The 25,841-nt window shown below is 43.7% G+C and overlaps 1 protein-coding gene across 4 annotated transcripts; it reads right to left on the reverse strand.

The window, feature by feature from the left end:
• dennd5a (DENN/MADD domain containing 5A) lies at positions 1-25,451 on the reverse strand. 4 transcript variants are annotated; one of them, XM_037485792.2, is made up of 24 exons: positions 25,224-25,451; positions 18,176-18,247; positions 17,242-17,351; positions 16,287-16,971; positions 13,103-13,290; positions 12,276-12,587; positions 11,004-11,219; positions 10,673-10,907; positions 9,163-9,313; positions 8,984-9,077; positions 8,677-8,781; positions 8,160-8,291; positions 7,618-7,770; positions 7,424-7,511; positions 7,251-7,338; positions 5,145-5,273; positions 4,515-4,636; positions 4,278-4,423; positions 3,776-3,894; positions 3,507-3,688; positions 3,197-3,279; positions 2,406-2,529; positions 2,090-2,258; positions 1-1,274 (listed from the first exon to the last, which is right to left on the reverse strand). In XM_037485792.2, the coding sequence occupies exons 1-24, from the start codon at positions 25,321-25,323 to the stop codon at positions 1,091-1,093; spliced, it is 3,987 nt and encodes a 1,328-aa protein (XP_037341689.2). In that variant the 5' UTR covers positions 25,324-25,451; the 3' UTR covers positions 1-1,090. The 4 variants fall into 4 exon arrangements, with proteins under 4 accessions (XP_037341689.2, XP_037341716.2, XP_037341707.2 ...); XM_037485819.2 differs by lacking the exon at positions 8,677-8,781 and having other exon boundaries at positions 8,160-8,288; XM_037485810.2 differs by lacking the exon at positions 8,677-8,781.
• Positions 25,452-25,841: the final 390 nt, after the last annotated feature.

The raw sequence follows: 25,841 nt of genomic DNA on the forward strand, positions 1-25,841 counted from the left end.
TCTCATGTTCTGCACAATAACGTTCAAAATAGATAACAGAGTAGGGCCCGGTAACACCTCGAGACACACCATATGTTTGTAAGGGGTTGAATTTTCTGTTGTGGATATTGCATAGCAAGAAACCATGATCGCAAAATCAGGAGCAGGAAAGGGCAGTCCTTTTTGCTCCTCACATGGGAAGCAGGAGATCGTCCTTTATCACGAGGAGTCAACACATTTCATCACACTGTTTTAATCAGAGAAGGAGGCTGTAGTGTAAAGGCTGGGATTTAGGATATGGGAGAGGACCAGTTGGAGGTATTTACACAAAGGCTTTCTTTGTGACTCACGTTGCTCAGAAAGCTGGAACACAAGCCAAAGACGTGGGGTATTTTCCTTTATCCAAATCAATATACCGTCCATCACTGAACAAAGAGTGAAGCCTCAGATCGGTCTTATTAACGTGCAAAAAGGGCCAGATACTTAGGGCATTCCATTTAAAAGATCTGCACAGCAGTACATTTCTCAGGGAGACCCTCAAATGTGACAGCCGTTTAATGTTGATGTATATAAATCATCCTCTGAACCCAACCCGCCCCCGTCATACACATACTTATAAAGCATACTTCTACATAATTTGCTTCAAGCTCTGTATAGTGACATTGGAATCCGAGTTGACAACAGAGCAAGCAACTTGACTCATTTAACAAAATAATACTGTTTTTCTCTGAAAATATTTGAACAGTTTTGATCCTCGCTTTTCCTTAAATATAGCCACTGTCAGCCTTTCACAAGAAAAAATGAAAATATTTAGCTTTTAATAAAACATTATAGCACAAGTAAGTCATGGTCAATAATGTGAAAATCATGGTTCATAATAGAAAACATATTTTTAACATCTAATGGCATCATCATTGAGGATAAAAATAACAACATATTTTGAAAGGCTCATCGCACTTAATATATGGCAAATGTAACAGTAGCTTTAAAATAAGCCAGAAAATGTCCTTTGTTCAAGTCTTTTCCTCCATATAAAAGGTAACATTATTCTTTTTAGTGGTCCCAACTGTGAGAAACCGTCAGATACAACTGGTGGGAAGTTGGTTTGTTTTTAGATACCAACACCTTTTACAAGCGAAGCCTCCAGGGTGATGTTGAACTCCTGCAGAGTCTGTAGCACTCTTATTAGAGAGTTCACCAAAGAGCGGTCCTTCATCAGTGCGATTTCTTCATACATCTGATTGGTGATTGGACAGTCTGCGAGCAGAGCGACCCAGTGATGCAGCAAATGGTCTCTGAGAGAAGAAGAAGACACGCGTCGTAAGTCATAACAAGTCATAACAAGTGCTAAAAGTGCATCTTCCATGTAAATTCAACATGGACCTTTTTGTTGTTGGGTGTTTAGTCTTATCGGCTAATAGGGACAATGATTTATGGAATTGGCCAAAGTGCTGAACGAGAGCCTGGTATACAGCAACGGTTCATACGCTGCAATCCCACTACTGAAAGTGCTGGATTGTTATTTGACATTATAAAAAGAGTCCAGCCCTGTTTTTGTTGGGGTGCGGTTGTCACACACTATTAATAACAATCTGAGCCTGTCCGGGGCTCAAATAAGAACTTGTAACAAACATCCCACTGAGGCTGCATATTCGCCGCCGAAGCTCATTTAGCATAAGAATAACAGCGCTACCCCTAAATAAATGAACCGTTTGTTTTGGCCAACCAGCAGTCTAAATGTGTATAGCAGAGAAAAGCGGCAAAGTCTTGTTTTCTTGATAAATCACAAACAATTAATCTATTATGGAAATTGATGGATAAACATTTTCTAGAAAAAGAATAAAAACATTGCATTGCTACGTAGTCACTACACAGAAACATCCACTCTACAGCAGAAAAGAACATCTGAGACTTGAGTTTCACTTTAAACTCTTTCCATGTCCGCATGAAGGTCAGATACTGAGCACAGCAGCCACAACAGTGTCTATAAAGCACTACACAATTTGTAGTGACTTCTCTCTCAAGACTGAAACGCAATTATCAAATGTCCAAAATATGAATGGAATCCAAAGGCGTGTCATTGGGAGGCTGATGGCTGCTGCCGGTCTACCTTGCCCCCAAACAGACGAGCATCTGGAACTTCCCGTCCTTGCCAATGTTTCTGGACGTGTTGTTGATGGCGCGCGTGAAGCGGCAGAAGTGGCGCACTCTGGTTTGCCAGTTTTCATCTGGAGTCTCCTCCCGCTGCTCTGCACTTTCAAAATATACTTGGGACTTTTCTGTTAGAGCAAAGAGATAAATAAATCATAACAATGAATTAAATATGACGGTCTTATTGAGTTTTTACATTTAGATTTTTGATGGAATACTCAATTAAGGTTTTAGTGCTCAAGTAATACACAGGAGTAATGATATTAGGTTTTTACCCAAGAAGTCCCAGATGAAGACATTCTTAAAGAGTCGCGGGGATTTGAAACCATGCAGGAAAACCTGTTCCAGAGCCCAGACGAGGCCGTACTCCCCACAAAGCAGAAGGGTCAGACTTCCTCTCTATGGAGAGCAAAAACAAGGAAAGGTATGCAGTTATAACAGATTATAAAATAGTTTTCTCACAAAAACTGTAAATAAAATGTAAAAATACAGGTAACAGCTTATCAGATCCAGTAATATGCATTAAAAAGGACAAGTTAAACAAGTTAATTGCAGACTCCCTCCATTGTTCTGTCAGTACTGTAAGGAGGGGGAGGAAAGTGTGTAGGGAATTTCCCAGTAAAAATCCTTTGTGCGTCGCCTATGCAATGAATGACGTAAAGCACCTCGTGTGCCTTAATAATAATACCTATCAATGTTGGTACTTTATATTACTGTCTTTATGACATAAAACAGAATCTAGAACGAGAAGTAGAAGTATACTAAATATTTAAGCCAACTAAATGTTGTCTGTAATATGTTTTATGATGATGACCCTGATGAGGCCACAAACTGAAACGGTAAATATGCTCTTTAATCCCCTCTCCATCTACCTTGGAAGTAGGTGAAGTGGGGCCAGTAACAGTCAGCCTGCTTCTACAACTTCTGCTCTGACAAAGTGAAATACACCACAGAGCCCTCGGTTGCTGAGGAGCTTGAGCGCCGGCAGAGCAGAACGCTGCTTTTCCTCATTTGTGATAAATAATAGAACCGCATGTTGGGGCCTGTCTAGACTGCCGTCTCTCACCTCCTTCTCTGGCTTGTGGAAGTGCTTCACGATCCCATTGATGGCCTCTCCCACTCCCTCCTGGATCTGACCTGTGTTTAACTCTGGATGAGAAGGGAACAAAAGAGAAAACACAGACACAGTGAGATTTAAGTGTATTTAGAACAAGAATTCAAAAAGAATAAAGTAGATACACTGTTGTCCTGTGCTTCTAAAATCAAGTTGAACCTCAAATGAGATACACATCCTAATCCTTAGCTAGTATACCAAAAACACCACAATTATTAGTAGTTGGTAAGTGGCTTTATTGTTGTGAAGTCGAGTAACTTACTTGGTTTGCTGTTTGGTGAGATGGTAACAAACCTCCTCATCATCCCAGGTGACTGCTGCATCGGGGGGGTGCGGCACATCCTTTCATCATTCTCTGTGCTGGGGGTCATCAGCTCTCCCACCAGGATCCTCTCCAGACTGCCGTCGTCCACGCCCTTCCCCAGCCACCGGCCACACGGAAACCTGCGCGCACACATTTCGTATTATTATTATTATTATGGTTATGGAGAGCGGTGCGGTCAGAGCGATGTCACACACAGACACGCTTACTTGTAAGTGTGGCCCGTGATCTCGTTACGGACCACGACGCACTCCACCAGCCACTTTGCGTAGAGCCCCGTGTTATCGTGACCCATCTGCACCGTGGTGAGCTTTCCCAAGTTCTGGCACTAAGACAAACAGAGAGAGAGAGAGAGAGAGGACATCAAACACCCAAACAACAAATCTGATTCGCAAACACAATGGAGCTCATATTCATAAAGGCTTTTCCGGTAGATCCCAACTTGGTCGCATGCTGACTGTTTTGTGTTTGTTTTTCGACAGGAAAAGGGATTAAAAAGGACAGTCTCTAATGCGTGCAGAAACGTCTTGAGAAAATTCTACTGACATTTTGAGTCTAAAACTCTCATTAACAATCAGGCTGATTTGTTCACCACTGACGTCTCCGGGTTAGTTTGATTTCATAGAAGCAACACAACGGTGTTTCTTTGGAAGTAACAGTAGTCAAGGTGAACTGTTATAATAAAATAAGTTATCACAAAATATCACAAACCTCGAATGTGATCTCCAGAGTATTTCTGGGGACCTGCAGGACTCCGGTCTCTGCCAGCTCCCCAGAAACACACACCCAAGGGTTGGCTGTGAACATGGAGCCACCCAGCTTCTTACTGGACACCACCACTACGTGATAGGGGATCACTGGGAGACGGAAAGGAGCAAAATGTTATCAGAAAATCTTTTAGTTTATTGACAGCTTTGTCGGGTTGTTTGGCATGAAAACAGCACTCACTGATGGTCGTAAAGACGTTGGTGAAACAGAAGTAGTCCACGGCATTAAAGGACAGGAGGTGGTAGAGAAACTGCTCCTTCTCATCATCACAGCGGAGGAAGGCGTATCGCTTGTACAGTTTTCTAAAAGGGACGATTTTTGATAAAAGTAAAATACATATTAGTACTTGGGAACAAAATAACAGGATTTATAATAAAACCTTAAGAAAAGCTTTCCCCACAGAAAAACATTCCGTAACATCATCACCATTATGATAGAAAAAGTGATTTCTCTTTGTTATAAAGTAGAACTGAGGGGACATTTAAGGTCAGACAGAATCCCCCCTGACCCAGTTCACCAGTCAGATATCAATTATGAAGAAAGCTGTGAAATATTCATGCTGGCGGTGGAATACAGTGGGATTTGATTTGCAGTTTCAAAAGAGTTAATCTATTATAAATAGGTAGATCACACGTCATCTTCATTTCATACGAGATAGACATTACTCCACAAACCGAAAAAGAAGGTTTCGGATAACAACATATTAGAGGTGGGAAAAGATATATGGGATCTTAAAAATGTTTAATATTAAGACTGGTAGTGACTACTGATAGTTCAACCTGAACTGACAGCAGAGTTGGTTTTGCTCACTTTGTCAGCTCGTGATCTGACAGCAGCTGCTTCAGGTGTCTGGAGAGCAGCTTCTTCTCCATAGAGAGGCGAACCCAGGCTCTGGCTTTGCCCACATCGGTCTTTATCTCACTGATGTTCTGAATGTGTCTGCGAAGAAAACAACGGATCAAGAAGTTGGACAAAAAAAGGAGAATATATAAATACTTAAACAAAGCAAAGATCACTTTTTCTTATGTGAAAATGACACAAGGATGCATCTTGTATCCGTCCTAACGGTTTTACCGTAATACATTAATAATCAAAACAATGAGCCAATAAATGTCTTTAATAAAAAAAGGGTCTGGTGTGGTCATTGATTGGAGACAATGAAGATCATAAAATGCTGAATTTAACCAAATAAGATATATTGTAATTGATGCACATAATTATGCAGTTTTATGGTTTAGGTCTAACAAATAAAGAGCAACGCTAATTTAAACATAATTTAATCTAATTTAAAAGTACATTAAAACAAGTATTTGTATTGAGGTTGTTCTTTCATTGTGTATCTTAGTGTTGCCACCATGGTACATATTATAATATATATTATAATACACAGTTCTGTGGTCTAAACTGATGACAGGCAAATGTTTATTGGTCCCATTTTAAAGAAAATTCATTCGATTGATGAAAAGCCTATTAATGATATTACTTGCTTTGTTCAAACAATCCTAAAATAAAAAGCCAAATAACAAATACATTTGGTCAAGTCAAATTGCTATAACAGAGAAAATCTATAAATGCTCACGTTTGAAAAGCTGCAACCACTTTTGCAGCTTTACTTTTGATTGATAAATGACAAATAATTAACCAATAAATTGATAAATAATTTTGGCACAACAAATGTTATTCCTAAACTGTGGATGCACAATGTATCCTTGGTGAGAGAATCGGCTCAATGTGCCTCCGGAGAGGCATTTATGCCACAGACGTTGTCCCAGTCGAGCCTCTGATGTCCAGACACATTCCCTTCCACTCCACCTGTGCTAAGAGCCCTGCATGTCTCCTCCTCTACCGTCCATCCCCCTCAGTCTCCACCCTCACATGAGTAACCCAGTTTGCCCTCTGCTCGTCATCTCCATGGCAACAGAGGAAAACACCTACTATAATTATTGTTATTATTAGGTTCTACCTAGAAAGCACGGTGCAAAGCAGGTGAGAGGGCGTCAGACCCGTTGAACACGACTATCTGAGCAACATAAACATTAACTCATTATTTTCAGTTGCACAAATTGCATTGCCACCAAAGACAATGTTGACAATATGATGAATTATTTAAACTCGTTGTGGTAAGCCACACTGTGACAGTGTGTGTTTACGATGGAGGAGGAGGGTCCATCTTTACTGAGTAGACAGGAAGGTTTGTGCCCTGAGCCGACCCCTCCTCTATTTCTCAGTCAGTCTGGTGGGGGTCTGGTAATTAGGCTGGAAGTAACGTGCTGTTACACAGACTCAGTCTGCGCCTCCTCCCAGCCTCACACGCCCAGACTCCTCGAAACCGGGTATGATAGATAACGTGACAACACACACGCAAACACGCACAGGTGTATAAGCATGCAGGTGAGCCGCTGGAGCGCTCTGGGTAGTGAAAGGCTGTTTGATGAATATGAAATACAGTAGAGCAGACAGTTGGGAGGAAACTGGGGCACCATGTTGGCATTGGGGTCTGCGCTGGTGGATTGGTGTAATTGGTGATGTGCGGCTGGGGACCGCTCACTGCAAGTCATCCTCTCTCTCTTTTCTTCTCTCACTGGCTACCAACTCATAAAAACTAAAAAAGGGCCTGGTGTGGAATTGCCTCGTCTGTTTGTGTCGAATAACTAAATCCAACCCTTAATAAAAAGAGTTTAAAACAACTGGTTTTATACTTTATTTCATTGGGATAACTGAAATTGTGATTAATCTGACCTCCCTAAAATCCTATGCATAGACTCCACTATCACTGCAACATAGAAAAGTCCATGAGGTTCTTCTTTGACAGTTAACCACTAGGGGGCAGTCTGAGGCCGATGGAGTCTCGCCTGGTTTCATCATTTATTGAATAACTCATTAGTGAATATCCAAATAACCGGTAGTCCTCCTCACCTCATGTCCTGTATCAGGGAGACTTTAAGAGGCGGCATTGCTGATCCACCACCATCAGATTTGCGTCTTTCTGTGTCATGAATGAAACCTGGTGTGTAAAAAGAAAAAGGGTGTTTAATAGCATTCACTTATCTATTAATTCATTTTGTTTGTTAGGGGATTTCAGCCTTTACCTGGAGGTCCCAAACAACCTGGAGTTGCATTTTTCTTCTCTTTGCCCTCCTGATAATGCAGCAGGTGGGACCACAAGGCAGATTTACCCTAAAACGATTCATTAGCATCATTACTTGCACAGAGAAACCGCTGTCTGTCCCCCAGCTGTGGAGGATCAATAATGAGAAATGGGCCGTTGGTGTTCTTGTTGTACCTGTTTGACCTGCAGCCCGTGGCTCCAGATCCTCTCCAGGAGGTCACAGAGGCTCGCAATAAGAGTGTTCTCTTCAACACCGGTGATGCTGACCTCTCCGTGGCCCAACTCCACGGCCTCCCGACCCATCTTCTCTACCAGCATACGCTTGGTCTGCAGGGAGAGACACACGCACTGGTGTTACATGAAGTTCTGCTGACAACAATATCTACCTCATAAAATTGGATTTTTATGTGCCAACTTCAAAATAATTCTGATATGTATTTTGCGTGCAGTAGGAACATAGCTCAAGTTAATCCTTCTGTTCTCTTTTGTGAAGAAATCATGTTCTGCTTTCTGTTGTTAAATACAGAAATTATAAAACGATGAAATTATCTGCTAACTTCATCGCACTGCCTTGGTCATTCTGAATTGTTTTGTGTAACAAATCTTGAACGTGTATAATGTGATGAACCTTTTTTCACCTGAAATAATGCAGCAAATGCCACAGCATAAAGAGCCAACTATATCACTAACCACAACACACTCAGCCATACACAAACCTTGTTCCTGCACTCCTTCAGCAGTCCTTCAACAAATTTCCAGTTGGTCTGAGCGATGACGGAAGGTGACAGGTTTGACAACTTGGGCTGTCTGATGGTTGTGCCAAGGTTCCTGGCTTCCTGGATGTACTTCTGGTAAAAGACAGAGAGAGATTAGTAAGCTAACCACAAAAGGAAACGAGATACACAGAAATCAACTTAGCTTACAGGTGGACTCACAGCACTAGGGACGGTTACTACAGAGGAGCCAGGATTACTACAATCAAGTCTACATATGGAATCCAGTTGATTACAACAAAGGTCTGAAATAAAACATGCAAATAGTCCAGAAACAAATGTCTAAAACATATTGTACTCTCTTATTTAGTTAGCCATGATTGTTTAGTAACATGGATCTACAGATGTAGCTCAGCTGGTGGTGGTAAAGGAGACAGAGGGAGGTAATGATCACATGGGTGGACAGGTTTGTTTGGCCCCAGTGTGAAAGCTAAGGGCCTCACAAACAACCAACACATACCACATCCACTGTCACCGACTTTAGACAGGGCTTGAAGGACTGTGAGAGCCAGTAGTAGTCAAGAAACAGCAGGAGCTGCCGCTCCGGAAACAAACACTCTACATGCTGAGAGTAATGTGAACGTGAGTGCCAGAGAGGCAGAGAAAAGAGAAGGTGAACAGAAGTGTGAGAAGGGGGGGGTGGGAGAGCAGACGATATGGTGAGAAGTCAAAACAAAGCCAACGGGTCATGCAAAATGAACAAAGACAGGCAGTTAATCCGTATGAATATGAGCGGAGTAAAGGAGACGCGGCGGGGACCCCCTCACCTCCCTCTGGTCGTTGTCTAGATAAAGGTGCTCCGCGTGCTGCTTCTGTCGATCCCTCCTCCTCCACTGGGCGGGAGCACTCCTCTTGGTCCATCTGTAACACAAAAGAGCCGTCGAGCTCGGATTCAATGCAGTTCACGTTAAAGAAATATCCTTTTTTGTAAGTTTGAAATCCTCACTTGTTGCTGGTGGGCCCAGTGGAGAGCACATCGGACTGAAGCCGGGGGAAGAAGCCCTGCTCGTAGCGTCCCTGACCGATCTTCATGTCCAGCAGGTGTGGGTGCAGCGCGGTGTGGTCAATCTTCATAACTCTCATCTCAATGGCTCTCTCTGCAGAGGAGGTGTGTGATTACTGGATGCATCATAATCACCTTGTTGATGTACCCAAATTGAAGGGCTGTCATTTTCAAGCAGCAAGTGAGTCCTTAGGACACCATCATGTCTTGAAATCCGAAAATGAGATCATCTGGTAATTAATTCTGCATGTTTTTCCGGCATCTAATCAAACAATAAATTATTTGGGATTGATGAGGGACACATTTAAGGACAATTTTCAGGAAACCAAAACGTCCCATAGTCAGAAACTATGTAATTATTCTTTTCATCTTCTTAACAATCATTCAAATAAGATAAGCATATTTTCTACAGCTAATTGTGTGAAGAAAGAAGTACAATTATGATGAATCATTTAAAATTTCCATTTAGCAAACGACTGACAACAGGAGAAAAAGAACCAATTGAAAAAGAAAAATACATTTCCTCCCAAACACCCACAGAAGCCAAAGAAGAACAAGTCCTTTTCTTTACAGACACTCATGTATTCAGCTTCAGACAGTGATTTTCTGATGTCAACCCACCCACACATGAGCCGTGTTAACAAAAGCACCCATGAGTTTAGAGAAGAACAACAGAAACTATTTGTATGAACCAAACAATGTATAAAACATGCGCACAAGATGAAATACACATCACCTTAATGTACGTAACCCACAATTTCACAGTGTCTATGTAATATTTATAGATCTTACATCTAACATGATGTTCTCCAAGCTTTTTAAAGACCGACATGTCTGAAGTGTATTAAGGATCGAATAGAGGGTTTATAAATTTGGAGTGATACGTAATCAAAATACTTTTAGTGTATAAAGTGTTAAAGTGGTTTCTGAATTTTAAGTCAAACGATTCTATGCCGTCAAGTCGAAAGAAAGTCGTCCATCAATCCTCTCCCAGTGAACCAAACGTTAGACAATCAGAGACCTGCCTCCCGGAGACGTGAGAGCCAACAAGAGCAAATATTACGATGGTGAGTCACGTCATTCCTGAGCACAAAGGCATGAAGTCCAGGAGCGACAGAAACTCATTTTGCATTCCTCGATGTAATCAAGATGCCTCCAAACAAGTCGGTTATTACCCGTCAGTTTACCAAATAGAGCAAATCACCTGTCACGGGTTCACACATTCAAATGACCTTCAAATTACAAAGAGAAAGCATTATACTGGAACAGTTTTGGTTTTACACAGGTTGGTAATCAAACATTACAGGGGCTCCTTATTTCTAATGTTATTATACTACGGTGAATCTATTCATTTTCAAATTAGGACCCGCGGCTTTATTGGTGAAAAACAATGAGAAGTGTTGAGGCTTTCAATCCTTATTTCTCTGTAATCCGCAGACCTGATCTCCTTTACCTGCTTCTTCGATGTTGGTGCATTTCTGGTACATTGAGGTGCGCAGAGTGGGCGTGCGGACGTTCAGCATGCGAATCTTGTCCACGCGGTAGTCAAACACCCTCAGCGTGTGCTCCTTCTCCTCGTCATCGTGACAGAGGATCTTACTGTCGATGAAGGAGGCAAACATCTGCGTCTCCAAGAAGCGGGACAGGAAGGGCAGGTAGGGCTCCGGCTGGTCAGACAGGAAGGAGGCCTGGGCAGAAAAAAAGAGTGGAACTCAATGTAAGAAACCGTGAAAAACACCCTTCACTACACTAGGTTATTACGAAACGGCATAAAGCCTTTTTACCTTGTCAAAGTTCTGCATCTGGTCTCGATTGGTGAACCAGGACTCTTTGTCCTGGCTCGGCTGGATCACAAACACCTCGTAGTCTGCAAACATCTGCGTGAATCGGTTGGCGAAGACCTCGCGCAGATGGATGTTGATCTGGTGCATCTTCAGCTCTTCTTCGTCACACTGAACCCGCAAGTCCTTGTTGCTGCTGGCATCCTCTCTCACCTCCACCTGATGAATGAAAGGATCACAAGCAAGACGAAGCGTGTGAGAAAGACATCACCTTTTTTTCATGTTATCCGAAGCTGCAGATGAGGCAGCAGGGTTATGGGAAAGGAAGTCCTCTGTTTTGATTCGGGGCCCAAAGCAAACGGACTTCTTTTTAGCACGTCAGTGGGTCAGCTGGACAGATGCCAGTAGTGGGGGGGGTGGGGTGAGGGGGGGGGGGGCTACAATAACAAAGAGCAGTACCACTGTGTGTAACTGTGAAACAAAATCCAAGAAGCTATTCAGTCACTGCTTTGTTCCCTTTAATTCAGCAATGAGTTCAGATAAGATTACTTGTAGGGAGGTCTGACCTCATGGCTGGGGATGGAAACAGCTCACGCACGATGAGCTAATTCCGTTCAGAGAAAGCAATGCCGGTCACTACTGCGTAAGCTGATTAGCTGCTTTTAGACGAAGAGCAAAAATAATTCCAGACTTCCCTGTGTTCGCTACCTTTTCTATTAACATAATACTTACAGCACTGATGGGAGGGCGGCGACTTAACAATCTCAATGCTATAATATAAAATACGTCAGTATACATATTAACGCCATCATTTCTCAATTGTGACGAGTATCTACGTCCATTCACTAAAACACCATAATATTTCTGTCTTTTTTGTTTTTGAATACAAAGTAATTTATGAAAAACATATCAGTCGACAGCGCGGCACAAAGGGGCTCGCCTTTTGGTCACTGCTGTAATAAACCTCACGATGCAGTAAACTTTTCTTTCTTTTCAGTTAATGTAGCAAAATTAATTATCATGTCACTGCTACATAATTCATCAGATGGCAAGATTTAATGGGAGGGAATAAATTCCAGCAGAAAATGTATTTCCATTTGCAATGGAGCTCCTGAATATAGGAACATTTGAAAACTACATATGGCTGATTTTACACTGATTAACTATTTAACTAACTATTAAAAAAAACATGTTTTGAAGATTTTGAAGACAACCAGGTCATATTATATTATAGTGCGGCCCACTTTTAATCAGCAACACGACATCCTGTCTCACCTTCTCCAGGCTGACACCCGTCCTCTTGACCAGAGCCTGCAGCCTGGCGATGGTTTCATTCTCCCTCAGCAGGTAGGAGTTGAGGGGCGAGGCCAGGTTGCCATTGCGCTTGTCGGAGACCACGTCCACAGATCGGAAGCTGCGGTAGTTGGCCTGGCTCACACCAGAGTGAATACTTCCCTCTGGAGACAAGCCAAAGGACATGAGTACCTCGGAGATCTCCTGAATGAACTCCAGTTTGTTGGGGAACTGGGGCAACTCCTCTGGCAGTTCGATGAAGTGGTTGTCAATGTCCACGAAACACAAGTTAGCCTGGAAAAAGACACGGAAAGGAACAATTAAGAATGAAAAAACAGATACATTAGGCCGAGTGCACAATATAAAGGTGTAAAAGTAACATTGTTGGTGCCAGTGAGCCTGTGAGTCCTACTGAGCTAATGCTAACAAGTCAAACAAGTATTTTTACACGCTTTCAGATTTCAGAAAGCAGCCTCCAAATTCATCCAACAGGTTTGACAGCAGGTCACACTTCTGGAGCACCTCTCGGTGTGAAATGTGAAGCAAAAAAACAACTGATGACTGTGCTTAAATGTCTGAGGAAAACTGTCCACCGCAGCTTGTGTCTGCAGAACAACAAAAGGCCTTTTATGCAGAATACCATCTATTCAACGGCTTCTTCTGAGAAATAAAAACAAATTGAGATGAAGTGTGCAGGTTTGTGTAATAGGATAAGATAAGAAACTAAACCTACAACAGTTAATTCCGCAGAAAAGTACTATACTAGGATACTAGAAGGAACCAAACGAAGGCCCTGTGGTGTGTTTTACCTCCTGCGGCAGCTCCAGCTTGGTGCGGTCATCCTGGCCGTTAGAGTGGAGGCCCATGAGATACGGCACGGGGGCGTCCAGGAAGTGCAGGAGGGAGGCGGGCAGAATGGGAACGTACACATGCTGCCACTGATAGGGGAACATTAAGGCGGTGATGCTCTCTGCCACCGTCATCAGCCTCTGGTAATCTGTTTCATTCACACATGAGACAAAAGGGAACGTTGGTGAAGGACAGACTGTAACCATGTACGTAAAGTGTGCCAGCAGTACATACAGATTTTCCACAATTTATTCCCCTAAAAGTCGTGGGCCACGCTGCCTTTGCCTGGTACATGATACCCAGTAAACAGCACATGGCACATGGAGAAAGTGTGCAGTTATCTGCATAGGATCACATTGGTTGTGCCTGTGCTCTCAATGGGTGACAGAAATCACCTGCTGCATCCATGCATAGCACTTCATGACTCATTGTTTCTGTGTCTAAATCCGGATTGAGTATAAAGAGCACAGTGTGGAGGCAAAGTGGACTAAGATGACACGACAAAGGGAAACACCCAACCCTACTAGTATATTTATATGCAACAAGCTCCGTGCAAATTTAGGGAGTCAATCTCCAGAAAACCACATTTTCCTCCGATCTGGAGGATCTAGCTGGGATCTGGCCCTGTGGCTAATGCTAAATCCTCGGTGATGACATCACACACCTTCATGCTCAGGGTTGGTGTATATTCAAATACGTTTCCAGCATTTCTCGTCTGCGTTCCTGCTCTATCCCATTGACACTTCTAGAAACACAAGCAGCTCTGCTTCTCCTGTTGTGGAGCCAAAATGAATGCCATTCCTTCATTTGGACATGTGCTGGTCTGTGAGAAGAGACTCTCCCCCCCTCCTCCCCCCTTTCTCAGTAGGCTTCCTCTCCCAGGATGGGGATAAGAATACTAACATCACCCATCTGCTCTTAGACTAGACTCCCGTAACAAGAATCCACTTCAGCTAAGGTTACTGAGGGTCATGTGCTGCTGCTCCTGAACACAGATGCGACCCAGGGACATTGTATAAAAATGTCCATAGTAGCTTGGTGATGCTTGAACCGTTATGTTTTACATACAGAGTGCTAAAAGCCCCCGTTAAAAATACACCTAAATCGCAGAAGTGAAACTTCTGCGGATCGTATTTTAGTCAAACAGCTTTTTACACCTAATGTGTGGTGTGTCTGTTTGAACACTCATTTCAGTGGCAATACTGGAGGCTACTTACTAAATTTGATAAATATTAAAATGTTCTTTTGCCCACAAGTGTGTGGAGAAGCCACCGAGTGGTTACTGATTATATATTGCTGTGGGTGTTTTGGAATCACAATGTTCCATCTGCCTAAAGTTGGCACAATATGGTAATGCTTTTCCATGAAATACCAGAAGGTAATATGAAGTAGCTAGTCGCTAAATAGGGATGGTTTGATTGTCTGTGCCTGGCTGAAAGATGTCCGTCTGGACCCCACAAGTCACATAAAGACAATAACAGAAATAATAACAACAAATGGTAATGTTAATGGCAATGATTGACACGTCACGTGATTCCTGTTTGAGAAGGAAGGGAGAAGCAGCCGAACAGCTTTCAACAGCTTTGCTTTTACAGCACAGAAGAAATACTGTCCGTTTTTATTCACCTCATGCCAGGAATGTGTTATTAATGCTTTTTTGCAGAGCATCCCTCTTCTCTGTGTGTGCTTAAAGACGCAGTCCTTTTTTAAACAAGTCGTCGTATCTTCCCAGTGGAAGATTGCCAGGGCTAAACTCTACACAACACCCTTCACACATTCTGCAGTGATCAGCCTCATGTGGGAAAAAAGGGGAATGATGTCACTTCCAACCAATAATAATCATCCTGCATCATTGCCATCCTCCCAGTCTCAGGGTTGCCTAGCAACACCACAGCTTTTCCCCCCTTAAGAGCTTCTCTACCCCCGGCCCCTGGCGTTTTGTAAACCATTTGCCTTCTCTTGCGATTGTAATGGATCCAATCACCTCACCAGACCCTGCATCCCTGAATGATTTCCTTGTTTCTCTCTCTCTCTCTCCACACTCACACACAAACTAATGAATAAATAAAAACAGGAATCACCTGCCTGCATTTCAGGACATTAGGATTTGATCAAATATATATTACAAAATTCAGGAACTGATTAAAGGATAAATCACAAAGAATGAGCAAAAAAAGGCCTGCACAGCCAATCAGTAAAAATGTCCTCAAAAGATGAACATCACACATACAGACACACATTCAAACGTGAGGGAGACTGGGCCGCCTGCGATGGGGGCCGACATTTACACAGGCTGGTCCCCGCACTGCATCACTTTAATGGAAACACTCAACAGGTTATGTAACTGCTTGGATAATAGCACCGCTGCGCTTATCAAACACTTCCTTTATCATAAAGATACAGACTTTTTAAACCCAAACATTTCTTGAGTTGGACATAGAGCAGGGTTAGGGAGCAGAATTTTAGGTGAAATCGAGCCAGACGTGGACGTTGCATAAAGACCACAGCAGCCAAGTGTATTGTTTTGGCCATTGAAGACAATGGTGTATTAAGTAACAGTTTCATTTGTATTTTGTCATTTCTTAAACAATATTTTGTCACCTCCCACTCTAAGGTAGCAGGGGGGGGGGGGGGGGGGGGGGGTTTAACCCTTCTTCTATTCTGTATTTATATAACAAAATCTTTGCTCGAATAGTATTTCAAGCCTCCTCGCATCGGTCCAAAATGTATTAACAGGGAGGAAAGCCTGGAAGCTACATGTAACCACCAGGTCCCCAGACAATTACTAGCCTCATGTCATGACACTAATATGTCTCTCAGCTGCTGACGCATCTCTTGAGACAGCCACCACTGAAAGGATCACATCTCCTCTCACTTCTCCAAAAGCAGCTGCTACAGATAACGCTCAATTATCTCCTCGCTTGCAGCTCATCAGAAGCATATACACTGTATATTATACAGTGTTAGCAGACCGTGTCAAAAACTACACAGAATGTCATGGTAGCCCAGGAAATTGTTTTCCAAGCATCACTGCTGTGTGAGCCAGATGCATTGTCCTTATACCCAATGCACCCTGATGGGACGGCACTCTACTGGCCGCTACATGAACACACTGAGAGCAACAGTAGCAGGGCGACCACTTACGCTGCGAGTAGAGCAGTATCTGCAACTCAAGCAGGGCACAGGTGAACAGCTGGAGGACGTTCTCCACCCCCAGCAGATGAAACATTTCCCCGATGGCAAAGTCAAAGAGCGGCAGCTCCGACGTGCTCGGCCTCTGGCACACCACGGGCCCGTACACGCCGGAGAACTTGAGGGACCGCCCCGAGGGCGGCAGGGGCACCTCGTAGAGGATGTTGTAGATGAAGCTCTCCAGCGGCAGGGGCGGTGGCTGGGGGGACGACACGGCCTGGTGGAGCTGCTGCAGCACCTTCCTGCAGGCCTGGGGGAAGGCCATGGGCGTTATCAGGCAGATGCACTTGGACACGTAGAGCGTGTCGCGGCTGATGTCGTACGAGTTGAAGCGCTGCAGGCGGGAGATGGCCGGCGCGGCGTGGAGCACGTGACGCGGCGGTGCGTGTTGGTGCCGATGGTGCTCCGGTGCCGGTGGGGAGGTGGGAGTGTGCAAGATGTCGTACTGCTCCGCGTTGTGCATGTGGTAAAGAGTCTGCATGGCGCTGCAGATCTGCTTGCTAGTCACCTCCTCGAAGAAGGTGAGGGCGAAGCCGTAGGTCCGGGAGCCGTCCTCTCTGGTGATGATGAACGAGTGGAACTGAGGCTCCCGGGAATCAACCTGCGTCCTGAATGCCAGACCCTTGGGCATGCAGAGCTGTGTGCCAGGACAGAGAGGAAAAAGGCGTCAGTGTACAGTGACAGGTTGTTTTACACAATTTAATTGTCTAACTTAAAAGGCAAATGCAAAACATTTTGGGGAATATTTTCTTCTTATTTTCTCAGTCAGTAGACACCACTCTCTGACGTCAGAGTGGTGTCGATCCTTAAAATAACCCCATGTTAAAGAAAACATTTTCAGTAACAACAGAATTTCTTTTAGAATTATTCTTACTAGGGTATTGATATATCTGTGTATCTGTCATACCATGCCAACTGCATCCTGGTCAAATGGATTCCACTCAACATTGTCTGGATAATGTGCTAGGACTTTGGATTTGAAGGTTCTCCGCAATGGACTCTGCTCAAAATTCTCACCTGAAATTGAAACAAAACAGGAAGAGAGACAAAGAGAGCAAAAAAGAAAAAGAAATTTAAAAAAAAAGCAGAAATACAGTTACAATCCTGATGGAGACGGAGGAGCAGAAGAACAATCGAACAGAAGCAGGTTAAAAGTGCCAGGCGCAACTCCAGAGAAAGAGCCAGTCAGCATTTTTGTCTTGAGAGGAATGCTGTATTGCACCATATAAAGCTGTCATCCGCACCTCGCTCTAGAGCAAAGAAAATAAAATATTCAATAGGGAAGCATCTTTTACTCCAAAATACATGTTTTACTTCATAGATCTTAATGCGTGCTGACAGCTTTAATGGCAATACAAAGAAACACAAAATAATCAATCATAGAAAGCACAGGCTGTGTTGATTTCAACCCGGAATAAAGCAGAAGTGATGCACACACCAGGGCAGTACTGAAAAGTCATTCGGAATATATGGGGAGCATAAACACCGGCCAAGCAATGCCAGCACAGGCGGCGCTGGATTTGTGTGTGTGTGAGAGAAACAGAAGCAGTGATCGTCAAACATCAGCTCATTGTTCAGCTGCTGCTGAAGGGTGTGAAGGAGGAGGGAGCAGGGAGGAGGGAGGAGGGAGGAGGGGGCAAGAGAAATCACAGGAGCGCAAAAGAATTTACCCGCACCTGTGCAGGAAAGTAACTGCGAAACTCAGGCTTTAAAAGTAACCAAAAAGGAATTACCGATTTACTGAACAAAAACAAAAAACAGGGTGTGCCAAGTTAAAGGTTGAAGGGTTGAAGCTGAGGTCGGGTTAAGAGGGGGAGGAGAGTGTGTGGTGGGAGGGTTACCTTCATCTGCCCCCGCCAAATTTCCTCTGGCCCCATCTCTGAATTTAGTAGCCTCTATATACTGGCATAAAGCTACACAACAAATAAAACAAAAGATATGCAATTAAAAGCCTGGTTGCGACGGTTGGGTATTCACATCTCAGTCCGTGCATACACATCCTGCCACAGCTAGCGGCCTGCTGACACGGGACATTATCGTGCCTCCGTCAGGTGGGGTGTGCTAACACAGACCAGCTGGTGGGGTCACGATGGCACAATGCAGCGCTTCTGTGTGCTGGAGTTTCCTCTTCTTCTAGATCATGCAGAATCCACATTGCTCCGATGTGGATTAGATCCTCACCACAGGGAGCCCACAGCCATGCTATGAGCTCCGTGAGGCGGCCTGGAGCTGAACATGGTTAACATGCCCACACTGATAATGCAATCATGCTGTCTAACATTTAGCATGTTCATCATCTTAGCTGCAACATTAGTCAAGTAGTAACATTTGCAAGTTAACACTAAACAGGGAGTACAGGTAAGGTTGAAGGGAAAGTCATGAGTTTTGCATGCAATACAAGGCAGTACATTATTACTTTTTTACTGGCTCTTAGCCTTCTTTGTGATAGGTTTTTTTTTCTTCTGAAGGAATAAACCCTTAGTCCCAGGACTAAGACATACATAGAGTGATATACATATATAAATATACAAAACCTTTTGCCCTTTTAAAAACACAATCTCGAGGTGTGGCAAATGTTTCAAACACGTGTATCTCATCACTAGTCATGAGGTTGACTGAGTGAATGGCTGCCCTTGTATTGCAGACCGCCCGGAGCTGGGCTAGATTATCTAACATTTTATATAAATAAAACACTCTTTATGCAACCGGGCAATGTTTTTTTGTCTCTCTGTCTTCCTCTCTCTGTGCGTGACATTTGCCAAGCACCAATGAAGCAGTCCTGCAGGCACAAAAAAAGACATTCAAAAGCAAATGTGAGCTGTGGGACAGAGGGCATCGACTTTTCTCTAATAGCAGCATGTCAACCAGCTCTCAGGCGGATGTGCCCTACGCAGTGGGCGGTTAGGGGTGAGGAAAATCTATTTTTAATTGCACTTAGAATTTGATTTAATGCTCACATGCACATAGATAAAAATCTTCCTCAGCTCCCTTCTCTGATGGGTTACATTAATTATCTCATTTCTTTGAATAAGACAAAATGTTGAATCTTGGCATGCATTTACCCAGAATACGACTTACGGTAAGACTTTTAAGGATTAAATGGTTTAATCTATTGGTTATTTTCCTATCTAAACTGCCAAAAGGGAAGAAACTATGGCAGGAGACCAAAGATATGTCAGGCTATTATTAGGATTATCAGGTATAAGGAAAAGATGATCAAGCTCCTTGGAATTAATTTGACATAATTTCTGCACTGTGAAGGCTCCCGAATTAACGTAGTATAACCATATTTAAGGCATTAACATTTTTCTATCTTGTTCAAAGAGGATAAAGACCGTTGAGTGCAAAGACGAGCTCCCGTGGTTGGGCACCACGTTCACGTAGCTCACACGTACCTCCACATGGAAGTACCACAAGGTAATTATCACTGCACCACATTTCAGGAAGCAAGGACTGAACATTCCTGTCCAACACACGATATTAGGAGACAGTAGCCTAAATTTGTACAAAAAGATAAGAAAATAGCTTTCTTTTGTTGCTCAAGACGACTGTTGTGATCATCTCTCGGAGAAAACAAGAGGAGACCAATATTTTCATCTTCTTTTCCACCGATCCACAACAACTATCAACTTCTCTCCGGGAGCGTTACGTGTGGGGCAAGGAGACAAATAAATCATCATATACAATCAGGGAACGATTTAACTATTTTGGGGGTACTTTATATGTATTTATTAGAGACATGGGCGTAACCATGGTTTTGACATTGGGGGGGGGTCCAAATGAATACTTTTCCCTATAATAAGCCAGTTTTGGGCTGGTGTGGTGTAGCAGTAATCCAGTGTGTTCTCATCACTGGTCGGGCATTTAATAAACTGTTTGTACTTAGGAAGTTCATGGCTGAGGTTTCCTTTGTTAAAAGTCCCCGAGGACAAAAACCAAAGAGTCCGGGTTGGTCCGCTCCACACGCCGTATCTGGTCGGCGAGTGTCCGCTGTTCCTCCTGCATGTTGCCCGCCAGCGGCATGTAAACACTGACCAGGATGAATGAAGCGAGCTCACGGGGGCGGGGGGGCTAAAGGAGTTTACAGTTAATGATGAAGGATTCCAGATCAGGAGAACAGTGTAGGATCACTGTTACGTCGTTGCACCAGCTGCTGTTGGAGTAGAAGCAGATTCCTCCACCCTTCGTCTTGCCGGAGAGCTCCGTGTCGCGGTTCGCTCTGAGCAGCTTGAAGCCCGCCAGCTGGAGCGCAGAGTCCGGTATCGATCCACAGAGCCAGGTCTCCATGAAGCACAAAACGGAGGGTGTAGGAAAGTCTCTGCTCACCAGCAGCTGAAGTTGGTCCAGTTTGTTGCTCAGTGAGCTCACGTTGGAGAGAAAGATGCCTGACAGCGGTGTGCGAGAACCACGCTGCGGAGTCGCATTAATGAGTCGAGAAACGGAAAGGAGAAGATATATATTTTACATATTTTCTGCTGTATATTGGGGGGGACAGATTGGTACTTTCTCAATTTAGGGGGGGACACGACCCCCACCAATGGATGCGTGGTTACGCCTATGATTAGAGACACTGAGGGATGGAAAGGAAATTCAAATTATCCCTCACTGCATTTCACGCTCAGGTGCAGTTGGCTCAGATGACCAGGCGGCTGCCTCACCCCGGCACGGCACTCGTCTAAATGAGCTCCGACAAAACATCCACTGCAACCCACAAAACGTGTTTCTCCATCTGCCGTTGTTCCAGCCATAGCGCGATGGCGTGACAGCGCGGAACCGGTAGCTGTGGGAGTGGAGCGCCACGGAGACATTGGCTCCTCGCCGCCTTCCCCTCCTCCCCGGTAGGCCGGCGACCACCTGCAGCGCGGCGACCCCACCCCGTGGTCGCGCACCCCCACAGCTTCACGACTGCACTCCCGGTGTGAGCTCCCACTTCAATAAAAAGGACTTTTTCTCGTTGCTTTATATTTGTTTTTGCACTGGTGACAGTGGGGGAGGAGGAGGTTTCTGAGCTGGCACATCACTGAAAAGTGTCCTCACGACCGGTCCTCGTTTCAATGAGCGGGTACCCACTTACAGGCCAGCTGCCACAAACACCAGCTTCTCCACATCTTGGGTTGTAGAAACAATCTGAGAAATAACTTGATTGCAGAAGAAGCTTCCACTGAACCCCAAGCTGACAAAAGGAAGGGAGGAGTGCGACTTCAACAGCACTGTAAGATCGATGTTGTCTCCATTGTTTTGGAATGGCGGACAGGTTTAATTATGATAACACCCATAAGCCTTAGAGCCATTGTATTTGAGAAGAAGCCGGTACAACCCGAAAGTTAACTTTTGATTTGACACTTAAATCCTTTGCTTCCATCACGGTCATTGAAATTACATCATTAGTTACAGCCCTCTGAGCCGATCATTTCTGCCAGCCTATTCCTGTTGAGCTTCAGAGTTCGTAAAGATCAAGTGGCACTGCTCCCTCGCATCACTGTGAAATGTGTAATGAATCTTTCCAAATGTCCACGATACATTTTTTTTTTAAGCCGACCTTTTAAAAAACACTGAGAGGGTTCCTTTGCAGACCGGTAAATATACAAACTAAATATATGAAAGCTCACATTATGCATTTAAAAGGCAGCGTTCGTGTTGAGCCATTCATCCTCATTTGTTTGCCGAGCAGGATCAGGGGAGAGAGGCCGCCTGGGAAATTCAAAAGGATATTTAGCATTTGAATAAGTGGAGCCTGTGTGCGAGTGTACTTATGTCCCCGAGCTCCCTGTGTTTCACGTGTCGCCTGCGAGGCTGCAGCGTCATGCATATGCTAATCAGGCCCTCGCTGTGCTACCAAACACTGTGATTGAAGACGGTTCGGGTCCCTCCTTTGTGTTCTCACTGTACATGAATAACGATTGCATCATATTAAAAAGGACAAACAAGATTGGGGTTTGATTCCGCTCAGCTCATTTGTACCTCAACAATGTTTAAAGCAGGTTTACGTTAAATCAGATGTTACAATCATAATGGCAGGTCAATAATTATTGAATAATGTCCAGTCATCTGTTCAGTAATTACGGTAATTAGTAGTGTGTGAGCTAAGATCCTTAGAGTCTGTTTTTTAAGATGACATGACATGTATTTAAATGTTTATATTACAGCTAAGGCAAGTTTTTATACATTTTTCATCACATACACCATAGATTGAAATATGCACAATGAAACACTTGATTGCTTGTGACAACAGACACAAGCAAGAGTTATTAGATTTGCAATAGTTCTGGGTATAGCGGACGCAAACCATACGTATCCTGTGACAATGGAATTTCCACACCACTTCCTCTCTCGAAGACCTGAACTGAAAGTCGACGGGGGCAAAGCTCGAACCTCTTTCTAAAGTAAACAGCAGCAGTAAGTAGAACAGCGTCGGCGATGCTCGACCACAGCGGCGTTTCTGTCAAGTCAGAGACAGTAAAAGTACCGTTGTCACAGATCGTAATCAGAGGGAGAAAATCCCTTGTTCAATGCTATCTGGGCCATTAGGAAGGTGGGGGGAATCCGATCCATAACATGTAAAAAAAATGGACAGAACTTTCATCTAACCACAGCAATAAGCCTCTCACCACCTGCTGAGTCACAGTGAATCACACTGAAACAGGATGAAACAGACTCTCTATTAATCGTCAGATTTTAACAGAAGTTGCACAAAAATGTTTTCCCCAGCATTAGTAAAAAAAACAAAAAAACAACAGTAATAATGAATCTGTGGTCTAAAGGCCAGCAACAGCTAACACCTTTACACTGACTGCAGCATCTCAACCGTAAGTAAGAGAAAGTCCTTTGTTACTCTGATTAATGTGGAATACGCAACACTTGAATTTAAATGCAACGTACATCATTTGAGTTATGTTTGTTCCCTTCAACATGTAGCGTTCTCCCTGAGGATACGAGTTACCAGGGGGCTTTTTTGGGTGGGAGGATTATGTTGGAGCTGCCAGATATTTACATAAACTCCTAAATTACACAAATCACCATTGACAAGCCTAAAAAAAGATTCCTTAGCAAACACAAATCGAAATTCCAACAACACCTTGATTGGTCACATCTCCCAGAGGAGACAAAGAAAAGTGTATTCATCACAACCAAATGTTTCCCCCTGAACAAAGCGCATTGTGCTGGTAACACAACCAGGGAAACTCCAACAGACCAATCCGTCCATTAAAGAAAGATACAAGACAATCAGACCTTCTTCATTCACAAGAGTTATTAGTGACATTTGAGTTAAACATAAATCTAAGGGGAAAAACTGAAGTCTTTAAAGTAGGAAGTAGTTCACCATTATTTTGCAAGAACCCAATGGTTGACCAGGCCTTCGTTAAGACCTGCTCTAGTGAGATGGAGATGTGTGGATATGGAACGTTCCTCCTGTCAGTTGTCATGGCTACACAAACATCTTCACAGAGGGGCTTTGCTCTTGTTTGGAATTAGCTTGTAACTTAATAACTGCAGCATGGTAGTTTGCGTCTTGGATTCAGTTCCTCACAAGATGGTAAACCCATGTGTTGCCTCCAAGAGCCTCCGACACTAAGCAACGGTAAAGTTTGGAAGTATTCCCGACTGCGCAGGCCAACTGTTTGATAATGACATAACGTCACTGTAGACTTCCATCGCAAAAATCCCAGTTAACTGAGTCAGAACAATCCTTAAACACAGAACTTAACATTTTACCATTAGTAATATAGTTAGTGATTGATACAATCATCTAACTCAGTATTTGTTATTTTTATATTGATATATGATCAAGTAAATCTTCTTGACAGACAACAAATAACAAACTGTTAACAAATAGCATATTTATGTTTTTGTGTCGAGTTAAATCAAACTAGTATCACATTTATATAAATCATTCGAAAACAAAATGTTCCAATTTATGTCAAAAAGGGACCGTTACCAGGTAGACACCAGTATTAATAGTGAGGTATTAGTATACTGCTCTTCTCCACTGACTGATGCTACTGTGTATTCTAAAATATTCTAAAACTGCAGTTACATTTAAAAAGTCAAGCTGAACAGGAACATGGTGTGAGGGGGAAAACGCACTGTTGCCACTGTATCCCACAGCTTCACATGCCGACATGTGTTCAACTCATGCAGGGAAATCGTACTATTGATGCGCATCCTTAGATGTTGAAATGATTCTTATTCGTTTGTTTGTGAAGGGTGGGCCTTCTCCGCGTGTTGCATGAGGAGGATGGTTGCCTGCATAGGGTGGATCTCTGGTGGATGCTGAGGATGGTAGGGGTCGATGGGGGGCATAGAGGTGTGTGTGTGTGTGTGTGTGTGTGTGTGTGTGTGTGTGTGTGTGTGTGTGTGTGTGTGTGTGCAGGGCATAGAGTGAATGGTGCATGTTCCCCAAGGGCGTGCTGCTACCTTGATACACGACCTCCTCGTTATAGTATTATTGCATTATATCGACATCAGTATTGTAGCAGCATCGTCGACCGACACCACGGTGTGAATGCGCTGCGAGAGAAGTGTTACTCACGTTCACACACGATCGGAACATTTAAACCAATATCAGAATAAGGGAGTTCAGCGAAAACCTTTTGATTTAAAAATGGTACGTCGGTGCGCTGCAGCGACACAACAAGCCCGTAATCCCGTCGCTTCACATCGAGCAAGAACAGAAGAAGAAGAGCTGAACCTTAGGCCGCTGTGTTTGGTGGTGGATGTACATAAAACCAAAATATCACCAATGTACGCCAATAAATTAAACCACAGCGACCGGACGACACGGAACATGCAAAATATTACCGATGACATTCTGTTACAACAGCACCTTGCGTCCTTTCGTGTTTGCCACGGCGTCCGCCCGACATTTACCCCGATGGCTGAAGTGCTTACCGGACAGTTCGTCGGGTTCCAGCCCGCTCTCGGTGTCGAGTCCGCAGATCACAAAATAATCTGCGAATCGGCAGGAACCGGAGCTGAAGCCGGTGGTCATTTTGAGACTGGTCCGGTGGTTCCTTTATCCCCCCAACAGGGAGCATATTAAAGGAACTCGGAGGAGGGCTTTCTCTCTGCCATCACGGGGTGTTACGGTACTGCGAAGCTCAGGAAAAATCATTACGGGGGTAGCATGCTAACCTCGCTGTGCCAACAGCAACGGCTATCAGACATCCGGCTGCTGCCCTTCACAATAAAACGAGGATTCCGCAACAGACAAGAAACATTTCCCACAAAAGAAAAATAAACACTACCGTAGACCCGTATTGTCATGAAAGGGGTGGTTCTTTACCTCTGCGTAGCTTTGTCGATAATTTAGAAAAGAATGCAGAACGTGTAGAAGTGAAAAGTAAAAGGAGGAGTATTAGATTCTGCTGCATCAGTAGGAGTGAATATAATATATAAGAGTTAAATATAATTTGACAATGACTTGACAATGACGTAGTATTATTTTACTGCGCTCTGCCCTGCGGTCCTGTCAAGTGCAGCACACTTTTGTGGTGGACAATGGAGCAA

The sequence above is a fragment of the Pungitius pungitius genome, chromosome 4, assembly GCF_949316345.1.
Source record: "Pungitius pungitius chromosome 4, fPunPun2.1, whole genome shotgun sequence".
Lineage (NCBI taxonomy): Eukaryota > Metazoa > Chordata > Actinopteri > Perciformes > Gasterosteidae > Pungitius > Pungitius pungitius.